At 30.7% G+C, this 12608-nt stretch overlaps 2 protein-coding genes across 2 annotated transcripts; both read right to left on the bottom strand.

Annotated features, from left to right (window-relative positions):
* Nucleotides 1-1253: 1253 nt before the first annotated feature.
* LOC108837734 (probable polygalacturonase At3g15720) lies at nucleotides 1254-3995 on the bottom strand. The gene is made up of 10 exons (XM_057000887.1): nucleotides 3966-3995; nucleotides 3723-3851; nucleotides 2980-3117; nucleotides 2735-2878; nucleotides 2599-2628; nucleotides 2303-2510; nucleotides 2130-2211; nucleotides 1905-2013; nucleotides 1569-1682; nucleotides 1254-1481 (listed from the first exon to the last, which is right to left on the bottom strand). Exons 1-10 carry the CDS (start codon nucleotides 3993-3995, stop codon nucleotides 1254-1256), a joined length of 1212 nt encoding a protein of 403 aa, XP_056856867.1.
* A 3866-nt stretch (nucleotides 3996-7861) lies between these two features.
* Nucleotides 7862-10307, bottom strand: LOC130506255 (uncharacterized protein At4g15970-like). The gene is made up of 3 exons (XM_057000885.1): nucleotides 10023-10307; nucleotides 9556-9921; nucleotides 7862-8403 (listed from the first exon to the last, which is right to left on the bottom strand). The coding sequence occupies exons 1-3, from the start codon at nucleotides 10272-10274 to the stop codon at nucleotides 7921-7923; spliced, it is 1101 nt and encodes a 366-aa protein (XP_056856865.1). The 5' UTR covers nucleotides 10275-10307; the 3' UTR covers nucleotides 7862-7920.
* Nucleotides 10308-12608: the final 2301 nt, after the last annotated feature.

The raw sequence follows: 12608 nt of genomic DNA, 5'->3' as shown, positions 1-12608 counted from the left end.
CACATAATCCAAGGAAAATAACTAAAATCATGATCTTGTGGAAGTCTCCAAAACAGATAGTCAATATTGGTAAAGACAGAAGCTAATTAAAAATTATGTGGTGGGGGATGGGGGTGCCGGGGGGGGGAGGAATCTTAGACAAAGCCAAAGTTTGCAAGAGCCATTGGACACTCAAATAGCACATGATTGATGGATTCCTCCTCTACTATGCACCGTGTATCACATTCAATCCTCCGCGCTTGTTAATTTTTTTATAAACGGTAATATAGCTGATATAACTTGCCAAACAAAATGCCTCAGTTTTGGTGAGCATCTCAGTTTCCATACATTTCCCAATAATGGCTTAGTATATGGTCCGTAGTATTCATGTTTTTGTCCCTTGTCCGGGTACATTGTTTATGTTCTATATCCTAATTTTATTGTAAAGATACATGATTGTGTCGAATGCCATCCCTAGAAACTAGGGAGATGAGATCGACTGATCGCTATATCTTTAATGATTTTCACATCTTCTGGATAAACATATGCATTAAGCCAATCCAGATTCCATGAAATATCAACCGAATTGATGAGATGTTCCACTTTTTAAATATGTTAATAAATATAATGACTTCTTAATTTGAGGTTTGAATAAATTACTATTCATAATTTTTTTCTTTTCTTCAGTTTGAATACAATTATTAGTTCTTTTATAAAAGTTTAGGAAATATTTATGAAACTGTTTTTTCGTTTTGGAAAAACTTGCAAATAACCCACGTTCTGGTGACTGTAGATAATCCACTAGTAAGTAGAACTTGAACATCTCGATTTGAAGGTCTCCTCCTTGAAGGCTGTTTCTTGAACTGACGTTTACTGTTTTCCACACCATGAGTCTTCCATTGTTGATAAGAAGCGTGATAACAAAATCTATAAAGCCAAGGATTTACTCCCGGGTGTTCTAATATCATAAGAACATTTCAAAAACAAGGCAGATTTGTGTCTTAAAGACATTATTGAACATAAACTAAAAATAGTTCAAAGAGCTTTATTGAAACACAAAGAGAAAGAAAGAGAGACTTTAGGAATCTAGAATAATTTATTGATTTCATATAAATAGTTTAATTGGGGCTGCTACTAGGAGCAGCAAAGATTCCAACTACAAGCATATAAAAACATATTTGTATCACTTCTAGAAAACCTATTACATGTTACTTAAACTTTCTAATGGATCATAAGTTGGGCTTGTGTGCAGGCTTCAATAATATAAAGATATATTACTGTGTCTTCAAACAACCATCATAAGCATTGGTTGAATTTCCATACGCGTTACTGCATTCAATTATTGGCTTCTTTCCATCAATCGTAGTAATATCAATTCTATCTAGAACGATATCTTTGCAAGATGTGACTTCGCTGCAATCTATCTTTATAATCTCATCTTGTCGTGACGTTCCACGAAAATCCACGAATGTCACGTTGCTAATGGCCACTGCTGATGATTCCTATTAAATAAAAAATATACAAAAATAAAATAACCTAAAGTCTACTTAGAAGTTTTATATTTTACTGAAAGAAAGAAAATAACGTACCTCTACGTCAATACGTCCCTTGTCTATATACTGTTGATCGATTATAATTGGATTTTTGGTTTCAGTGAGTATGATATCCTTGAAAACTATATTCCTTGCATATCCTTTTCCGTTCTAAACATTAAAATTAAATAAAAATAAGTAAAACAAGTCGTATCATTATTATAGCACTCCATATAATTCTCTCTTTTTTGAAAAAAACACTTCATTTCATTCTTATATAGACAAATTTAATTAAAGATTTATTACCGCCACTCCATTTAATTCTCTCTCTCTTTTTTTGAAAAACACTTCATTTCATTCTTATATAGACAAATATAATTAAAGATTTATTACCGGCCATGTCTTAATTCTCGCTCCATTGTTCGTCTCGTTGAAAGTACAGTTAGTCACTTGGACGTTCTCAACTATAGATTCTTCTCCATCTTTTCCTAAACTTCCCACACTAATATAATCATAAACGTAAAGAACAAATTTGTTATAAAACCTAAAAATTAATATCCAGGACCACATTGCATCCTCATTCCATGTCCAAGAAAACATACTCGATCAAAGATATACCTTATTCCATGTCCAGGACCACATTGCATCCTTGTGATGGAGATATTTATACTTCCACTGTTCAAAGCTACACAATCATCTCCTGCAAAGATTTTGAAATACGTATAGCCATATTATACCATTTAAATTGGAAATTTAGTGATCCCAAAAAGGAGAGATATCTAACTATGTACCTGTTCCAACCATAGTGTCATATATTTCAACATCAGTTGATGCTGAAATATCAATTCCATCGGTGTTAGGACTATCACCAGGCGCAATAAGTTTTATCTGGGTGATTTTGACTTGTCTGCAATCGTTGATTGAGATATGGTTTCTCGGGCTATCGAATGAGGTTATTCCATTTATTTCAAGATTATTGCATCCTTGAAAATGCAATTGCTACAATATAAAAGAGAACCTTTTGCTATGAGCTTTTAGTAGCGGAATTTTAAAGTCAATTTAATATATAAAAACTATATGTACTCACAGTAGGGTGTTTAGAAGCTGGCGTATTGTCCTGGATTGAATGAATATGAGAAAGAAAAAAACATTAGACCCACATTTTCTGATTATAAATACAACCACAGAAATTTCACTTCTTTTAATATATTAAAATATTTCACCTCCCAGAAAGATGAACCACGTCCATTGATTGTTCCTGAACCAAGGACCGTTAGACCGATGATTTTATTAAAACTGACCCATTCGCATGACTTCAAATCTGACCATGCTTCTTTGTTAAGAGGGGCGACAATCTTTCCTTCCAACTGTATAGTTGATCAAAAATACATTCCAAATCAACACATAAACGTTTTCTAATAAATAAGTTTTCAAATGGATTTTAAAAATATTAATCTTTCAGTGTTACCTGAACTTGTACATATGGAGAGTTACAAGGACCTTGAAACACTAGAGGTTGTAGTAAAAAGGTATTATCTGAAGGAATAAGGAGTGTTTTATTATTCCCACCACTACTGCACATAGCTTTCCATGCTTCAACAAAAGCCTTTTCCCAAAAGAAAGAAACAAATTTATACAAATTAGTAGAGGAATAACTAAATATTTGTAACAAAATTATGATCTACTTGTAGGAACGAGTAACAATAGAAAAATAATAGTAAATATATGGCTAGATCATTTTTTGGTTAGACTATTAAAAGTTTTTAACAAGAAAACCATTATTATCTTTTTCAAAAAGAAAAAAAACCGTTATACAAAAACATGGCGCCAATCATGGCTGGGAATCATGGCCAATCCTTTAGAACATTCATTTAATGAAAAAAAATTTTGATTCAAAATTATTTATAGTGCAAGAAAATTATCTCAAAATTTCAGTGTCATCCAATGTTTTAAAAACCGGACCGGATGCCGACTCGGCGTACTTAGTGGTTGACTGGTCGGATCGGATGCCGACTCGGACACTGTCATCACTTTTCTTTTCCAAAAATAAACATGATTCTAAACTTTATAGGCTTATAATTTCCTTTTTTTCTTTTTCGCTGGAAATTATTATAGCTTCTCTTGATAGAGTTTAAACTAAAGAGTCGTGTTATAATTTTTTTTTAAAAAATAGATAATATTTTAATGGAAAATTTGAGATTATGTTTTTGCAATATTATACTTTGAATCATCGGTAGTACCATCTCCCTTAGCACCAAATTTAAGGACATCATAGATTTGACCATTTACAAATCCAAAATTGACTAACGTCAACATGAACACAACACGTACTATGATTTCCTACAATATCCAAAAGCAAGATCAGATGGAAATAAACATATCAAGTCAAAGAGAAACAATATATATATATTATATATATATATATATATAAACTATATTTAACATTATATGTACCATTCTCTGAGGATGATACGATGATTTCATTAACAAACGAAAAAGATGATGATCAGATGAGTGAATGTAAAGGTATTGTTGTGTCTATGTATTTGTTTATGACATATTATATACTTATAAATCATATACTTTGTTCTGAAATTCGCAGATTTTATACCTAAATACACTCAACAAGTTTATACATATAGGGGATGCATTTACTGTATCAAACTATATGCATGTATATCCAGTTAGAGTATTAGATTTAGACAAAAATCTCCATTCAAAATTTTAAGAAATTAAAAATCTCCATTCAAAATTTTAAGAAATAAATACTATATAAACAATCAAGAATATAAGTTGCAAGAGAGATGAAAATGCATAAACGGAAAAAAATAAAATGCACTAAAAATCCAATGTATAATTTGATTTGGGTGTATATTATCATCAGATTGATTTAACCTAATGATATTTTTAAACGTAATTATTATTTATATGTAACTTAATAGAACTGATATCGAAAATATACATATTCTTTTTAATTATTTGTAAGCATTAAAATAAATATTATTGTCTAAGATAAATTAAAGATATGAAACTCACTTATTAATAACCCATTATATTCTTGTTTTGACTTTATTTTCTACTAAACTCACTTATTTAATAACCCATTTTATTCTTATTTTGAATTTATTCTCTACTAAATTTTATGAAAATAATATTAAAAATCATCTCTTTGATTTTTAGTAGTAAAAGAACATTTTTATTCTTCAAAAGAAAATATAGTATAATTCAGAAAAAGATCTTAACCATAACGGTTAAATCCAATACATCTAAAAGCAAAGGTTAAATGGATTTTTTAAAATACTAATCAAATCGTTATTACATTGTCATATATATATATATATATATATATATATATATATATATATATATATATATATTATTATATATAAAATCAGTTGACCGTAACATATGTAATGTAATATTGATGAATAATTTCACGGATAACGATTCCATGATGTAGATTTCCATGTTAGCATTTGGATCAGCGGATGGTTTTACATTTATAATATTTTGGATGGACATTGTTGGAGCAGAATCAATCACATAAATCTAGCTGAGAAAAAAAAACCACTCACGACATACTGAAGTAACAAGATATGGCCTATTGGCAAAACCCAGCCCAAAAAGGCTACTTTGCAGCACAAAATAGCAAGCTCCAAGTCTATAGGTAAACATCAAAGTCCTGGTCACTTCACGGTCAATCGAACCGAGATCTTCGGAGCAAGGCATGTCATGTGTGCCCTAGATACGTGGAGTAGTTAGAGCGAACTAACAGTATAAAAGACAAAACCAAATTCATTATTGAGGAGCGTAATTTGACTTACCTACTAGAGGTCTAGATTACTCTATCTCTATTGTTATTCTTTTGTGTTTTGTTCTTTTTATTAATTTTCATTAATATTAATCTTGTTCGATCAAATTATTTTAGAGATGTACTCACATAGATCTTTTTCCTACTGTTTCCCTAAATTTTCTTCTATTCACATTAAATTTCTGATTGAGGAACTTTGCTCCCATAGACATGCTATATTTTCAACACTTGGCCACAACGACTGGCATAATATCCCAGTTTGCGGTATATTTTTAAAAAATTAAAAAATTGATTTAGCTATCTTTTTCATCAAAATATACATATTTTTATGTTCACACAACTAGAAAAAAAGTTAAAACAAATTTTGTTTGAGCTAGAGTAATAGAATTATGTATAATCGATTGGTAAGTGATTTATGATACCTTGCAAATGAATCCAAAATAAGGAAAAATATGGTGTACATGGTCAATAAAAATATATTCACACTTCCAAAATTTAACGCAACAGAACACACCATCTGTTGCAAAGTTAAAGCCCACATACAGAGTATGCAGGCATTCAAGGTCTATTAACAGTAGATGGTGGGAGGCATTACAATTGCATTCTTTGGAACTCGTACATGCTATGGAAGTCTTTGTCATTAACTAATATGCTACAATACTTCCATCAAAAAATGCTTTTTCAGAGGAAAATAATCTTGGCCATAGTGGGTCACTGGATATGACATAAGATTTTATTTTACTCTAAATCTTTAAAACATCATTACTCTTAGATAGTGAAGAGAGTACCTCATAATATCATTAAGATTATTATTTTGTTATTGTTTAATAAAACATATTTTACTTTATTTATCTATAAAAATTACTGTTACATTAGTGTTAAATTTTATTTTATTTTATTTCATATTATTTTGATTTTCATACATACATTTTATTTTTTTTGTTATCAAAATAGTGATTATTTATGCCATTATTTTCCTTCTCCGTAACTGATATCACTTCCTTAGCTAGGTTCCGTAGGAACTGCACTCTGTCCCTCCAAAGCCGTGTATCTCCAAATACATTCCCGCATCTCCACTTCCAACCCCACCAGACAGCCAATGCGAATGTAGTTGCCCAAGGAATCCCATCTCTCACATCATGACCACTTAGGTTTCTATAGATCCATTCAAACAAAGGCATCGAGAAGAAAGCCTGTCTCTTTGTGGCTTTAACAATTCTACTCCATATCCCCTCCATCGCAGGGAAATCACGAAGTACATGTAATATTGTCTCGATCCCTCCTTTACAGACCTGACACACGTCTGTCCCACTGAGATGCCTCCAAATATCTTGGCAGGCATGTTGTCCTTGATGTGATAGTCCCTAATAGGAAACACAACAAGATTAAATTACAGTGCCGGTCAGGACTCGTGAAACTCCTAAAGCGAACATAATTTTGTTTGCCCTTAACCATAAAAACTCAAGCAAATAGATTCATCGCAGAATGAGGAAGGAGATAAGCACAAACCATCAATCGAACTTATTTTTTGGAAACTTTGAAACTTTTTATACTTCTTTGGTACACGACCTCACGAGCAATGAGCAACAACATAAAAACAAACCTAGGAGGAAGAAGACCATTTTACCTCAAACCCCTCCAGGGAAAGGAGCGGAAGAGCCGTAGCTCCAAATCTTTGAACCATGAGCCAGAAATTTCACCAAACCCAACAGAATTCAGCCATCACAACCAATGACAAGGATACACACATCTTCCCGACTACGAAGAATCCACCACAATAGACAAACACTATGCACAAGCAGATATGCTAGGAACACAAGAGAAGAAGAGAATCCCAATTAGAACCGAAGGAAAAGTTCTAAGTGAGATAACACTGACAACAACCATCACTCCGAGCTCATATCTGTAAATTTAGATCTAGGTTTACACCAGAGAAATTTTAATCTTTGATAAAAAAAGACATGAACAGAAGAAAGGAGTAAGAAAAAACACAAACCGGACCGCCGGTGGCTATGGAAGTCTACTCCATCAGTAGGAAGCATTATTTACGACTAAAGAGATGTAGAAAGAATACAGGGAATTTTTTTTTGTGTCAAGTCGATGATAAACATGGCATTTGTCAGATATGTACTTGGGAAGTTAAAGAAGGAATTTAAGCAGTATTCTATCTAATAATGTCATATATGATGCATATAGGAAGCTGAAGGAACTCTGACGGAAAGGTAAGATCCAAAAATACTATTCTTCATTACATAATTCTCCAATATTGTCAGTTAAGACATTGCTTAGTCTTATATTTGAAAATGCAGAATTAATTTCTTTAGTGTGTTGGATTTCAAATAGTACTAAACTTTAGTTTAGCCCAATCCAACTCAAGTTTCTCATAATTATTGATATCAGACCCCAACTCAGGCCGTTGGAACCGACCTACATATAAAATTGAATTGCTACCAAAGTATTAACATTTATGAACTGCGACTCAAAACAATTTAGAAAAATGATTAGATTAAAGTCCTTAAAGACACTTCATTCTTAATACATTTATTTATTTTTCATTCTTAATACACTTTTAATCCAAATCTGTATTTAAAAAAATCCTCAGTCCTCCAAACACTTCATAGGAGCACTCCAAGTCGTGTTCTGAACATGTTCTGACAAAGACAGATACTTTCTCCAATCATCAAGAACGAGATTCAGATCATGAAGCTTCTTCTCTAATCCAATGCAACAATTTGCATGCATCGTGCAAACCAAGTTTATGTCTCTACTAGTTTGACAAAACCCACCAAAGTAAACGGTATCAAAGAATCTCATTTGAATCCCAATCTCTGTAATAAAAGGCTTGTGCTTGATTCTATTGAACACATCTTGGTCGTGTAACTCTGGATAGTCTAGACGATATTTGTGCCAGAATTTGTAAAATTCAACACTTCTATTGTTTGATCTGACGTATGTGAAGCCACCATTGACCCAATTGTTTGAATCGAAAGGATCCCCAAAGAATCTGTCACATGCCATTTGAAAATCTCCATCTGGATATAGCCGAGGAAATGGATCTCGAAGCCACATTATGTCTGTGTCCTATAAATTTACATAAACAAATCAAAACCACTAAATCAAGTCTCGTTAAGAGAGGTCTACTCTATAAATGATAATTGAACTACATGGTTTGACCTTACTTTAGGAGATTTACTGTCCTACGGATAAAAAACCTCCTTACTCATTAAAAAAAATATATTACAGAGAAATCTATCTTATTAAAGTAGAAGTACTTTAAGCTTTTGTTTGGTAATAGGGATAGGAGTCTTTAAAAAAAATTAAATTTTGTTTGGTAACAAAGATAGTAGAGAATTTTGTCTTTTCCTTTTTTAAATGATAGATTTAAGTATTTAATGTCTTTTCCTAATTTAAATAATAGATTTCTTTAATAGAATGAATCTTAACCAAAATAAATTTCTTTATAGATTTTTTGTTAACATTAAATATTTTTCAATATTTATTAATAAAAATAATAGAAAAAATCACACATCAAAATCAATTATATATCATATAAATAAAATATAATAAAATATAAAATATTTTATTTATAAAATGTTAGTATAACACTTTTATAATATAAGTCCAATTAGTTATAAATATTATATTTTTATATGATACACTGTGATTAATAGACGATCAAAAAATCACATAATATAATTATTTAAAAGTAATAAATAAAATTTTTGTTTTAAAATTTTATCCTAACAATTATGTAATACATATTAAATTTACACACACACACATATATATATATATATATATATATTATCATTAGAACAAAGGAAAAAAATTGAAGTGAAAGCAAATATTTATACCGCCGCGAGTCAAACTATAGAAATAAACAACAATGGCGTAAGATTTTTTTTAACTAATTTATTTTAATTTCAAATATGTTTATATATTTTATTTATTTAAAATTATTTTATTTTTTATTAATAGTGCTAAGATTTTAGAATTGGAAAAAATTATGACTCATCTCTATATTATTTTAATTAGGAATTTAAAATTTATATCAAAATATTTTTTAAAACTTTTAATTTTTATTATAACTACAAATATTAATTTTCAATCTAAATTTATGTTTAAATATTACAAATATATCATTTATAAATAAAAAACTAAAAACATAAAATAAATACCCGCCCGGTTGGGCGGGTTAAGATCTAGTAAAGAATTAAAGCCACTGATTAATACTGTAAATATGAAGTTGAAACCCATCTCGAGAACTTGTGTAAGAAGCTCGATTCTGCGCCACATCATCTTGAGATAGTCAGGAGTGTTGTAAACTTTCTCTCCGGAGAAATCAGTTTCTAAGGTTTCAATTTGGTAACAATTAGTATGAAGTTGTGAGCATCGTTCAAACGCCTTGCGATCCAAGCAAACCACTACTACGTGTTTCAACAGTTGTTGTGTTCCTTGCCCGATACGAAAACTCTCTAGGAAAAGATCGAACAAAGAGTTTGGCTTTGCCCAAGCTTGGTTCAGTGTCGTTATAATCACTGTATTGTTCTTCATCGTAGCATTCTCCAAAATCCCCTTGAAACTGATCTTTGGTTTGGCCTGAAGCAACAACAAATTAGACAAAAGGAAAATTAGACCAAAGACTATACAGATTCAAACCCTAGAGATCAGATGAAACAGAGTTTTGTATAAGAACTTACTGTTTCTTGAGAAATCTCTGATGAGTTGATATTTGGCAATGGTGGAGAGGAGGGAGAAGCGACAAGAGAACTGAGATTGTTGACACTAAGTCGTTGCAGAGGATAAGCTGCTTTGTATAAAACAAGACATGAAGCAGACAAACAAAGAAACAGAATCAAGATTCTTTTTACTTCCCTTTGCCCGAACATAAATTCTGAATCAAGACATTTACTGCGAGACCAAGAAGAAGAAGAGGAAGACGAAGAACTCATTGATTAACTTTTTTTTTTCTTCTTCTTAGACTTCTTTTTTGTCGGTTCTTATATAACGTGCGAGACCAAAAGTTATGATTGGCATTTTTGTAACAGCAATGCTCGTTATTATTTTATTGTTTGTTTATTAATTTTTACTCCTAGTTAAGATAGACTTATTCCAAAAAACAAATAAAAGTGGTAGAATCGTGTAATGTTATCTTATTGTGAATTATTGAGTTTCTTTTTAGCGATTTCTTTATTACTAGATGGTTGGCCCGCTCATGCGGGCTTAATAATCTTATAAATATTTATTGATACATATATTATTATTTCAATAATTATCATGATAAGTTATGTTTATACTCTTAAATTTTTAAATTGGTGATATATGTATCTATAATTAAGTTTCTCATTACAATATATATATCCATGACTATTATTGAAATTAATTTTTAATATTTATGATTAAAAATATTATTTTCAGATAACAACATAATATATATCAGAACTGTTTTATTTATTTTTGGCCAAAATTGTATTATTTTATTTATGTTCAATTATCGAATCTAATAGATAAACATAAAATTATTAAAATAAAATTTTAATTATAGTACATATATATTATAATTATTTATTATATACATGATCATATTATCTTTATTCATGTCAATTAATACACATGCATTTGTCACTAAAATTAATTTTTTATAAAACCAAACATATTTGTGTTTGGGTGTCTAAAATCTGTTAGTGTCCTAAACCTCTATATTTACCACTTGATTCACAATCCTGGACAAATAGTGTATAATTTTTGGATTTTAATTGTCACTTTTTAGTTTTTGTTTCTGAATTTGTGGTTTTTGATTTTGATGTAATGTTTAGTTTTTAAATGCCAAATTATTTAGTTTTTTATTTTGATATATTTTAAAAAGTCCTTTTATGTGTTTAAGATTTATCAAAACTAAATTTTTACAAAACAATACTTTCAAATTGTATTTTACACAAATTATGAAACACTAGAAATGACAATGACAAATTATTTTTCGAAAAGTCTAAAAAAACCCTAAAAGCCTTATAGCCCTATAAGAGCCGGGCCGGACTTTGAATTATAGGCCAAAATATTTTGGGGCCGGGCTGAGCCGGACTCAAATATTTACGGGCTTAACGGGTTTGGCCGGGCCGGGCCGGACCAGCCCGAATTGACACCCGTATCAACCTGTCATGATAGACCTTTCCTCACGTTTATTTTATTTACTTTCGTAAATAACTTTGGGAGATTTGCAATTTATACTACAAAAAAAATATTGGCATTACTCCGAAATTTAACTATTAAAATATTGAGTCGTAATAACAACGTCGCGTTTACGTCGAAATAAAAATTCGTAGTAAAATCCACTTAAGGTTACAAGTAATTTCGTCGTAAAATTGACGTAAAGTTACGTCCACATACAGATGAAAAATGAATAACGTTGTAAAAATATTGTAAAAGAACAACCAATTTACAATAGTTATATTTATTCTTTGTTTTAATAACTATTCAGTTAAGTATGTTGGTGAAAACGTGTTTTTAGTGGACTACGCCAAACTAATTTCGTTGTAAAAGCTTTGAAAATAGTTGTAAACTGGAACTTAAAAAGTTGTAAACTTGTGTAGTTGTAAGATAGTTGTACAATTTCACCAACAACCTAAACTTGGAATCTCCTATAAAGATGACATTTGATCATTTTCAAAGTCACACAAAAAAAGAGATCAAAAATGTGAAACCTAAAAAAATGTTCGGGGCAGTTCTATACAAGTTACGTAGTTGGATGTACACGCACAAAGATTCTGACAGGAGAGTAACGGATGCATTTCTCAACGGTGCGGAGATATTCATGTTCCAAGCTTGTTCTACACCACACTCACGCAAGAAACACGGTAAGATGTTATGTCCAAGTCGAAGTGCAAGAGAATACAAAATTTGTCACTAGTAAAATCGAAGTTTTACACCAACATTACAATTATGGTTTCAACATGGAGAGTCATGATAGAAATGAAGCTAGTAGTAAATAATAATATTATGGCTGCTAACGAAGAACCAATTTCAGTTGCATAATGAAAATGATGAGAGTTGACGGTCGATTTATGATATGATTGACGACATGGTTGCAGATGAATTTTTAGAAACAACTACAAAAATAGCTGATCAAACTGCTCTTAATGCTGAATAACCTAACTTGAAAGCAAAATGTTTTTATGAAATGTTTGATGCTGTAAATCAACCAATCTACGCTGATTGTAGAGAAGGACTCTCTAAATTGTTACTTGCAGCTAGAATGATGAATATTAAAACATATTATAATTTATCTGAGA

This window comes from Raphanus sativus, unplaced genomic scaffold (genome assembly GCF_000801105.2).
Source record: "Raphanus sativus cultivar WK10039 unplaced genomic scaffold, ASM80110v3 Scaffold3046, whole genome shotgun sequence".
Lineage (NCBI taxonomy): Eukaryota > Viridiplantae > Streptophyta > Magnoliopsida > Brassicales > Brassicaceae > Raphanus > Raphanus sativus.
This window is presented reverse-complemented; position numbering and strand designations above follow the sequence as displayed.

Excerpts from the sequence above, each read along its gene's own strand:
- LOC108837734 (XM_057000887.1), bottom strand. The coding sequence starts at position 3,995 with ATGAAATCATCGTATCATCCTCAGAGAATG. Across the intron at positions 3,118-3,722 it reads ATGATTCAAAGTATAATATT|GCTTTTGTTGAAGCATGGAA; the intron begins GCAAAAACATAA and ends TTTTGGGAAAAG. Across the intron at positions 2,212-2,302 it reads TGACACTATGGTTGGAACAG|GAGATGATTGTGTAGCTTTG; the intron begins GTACATAGTTAG and ends AAATCTTTGCAG.
- LOC130506255 (XM_057000885.1), bottom strand. The coding sequence starts at position 10,274 with ATGAGTTCTTCGTCTTCCTCTTCTTCTTCTTGGTCTCGCAGTAAATGT. Across the intron at positions 9,922-10,022 it reads CAGAGATTTCTCAAGAAACA|GCCAAACCAAAGATCAGTTT; the intron begins GTAAGTTCTTAT and ends TTGTTGCTTCAG. Across the intron at positions 8,404-9,555 it reads GTTTCAACTTCATATTTACA|GACACAGACATAATGTGGCT; the intron begins GTATTAATCAGT and ends GTAAATTTATAG.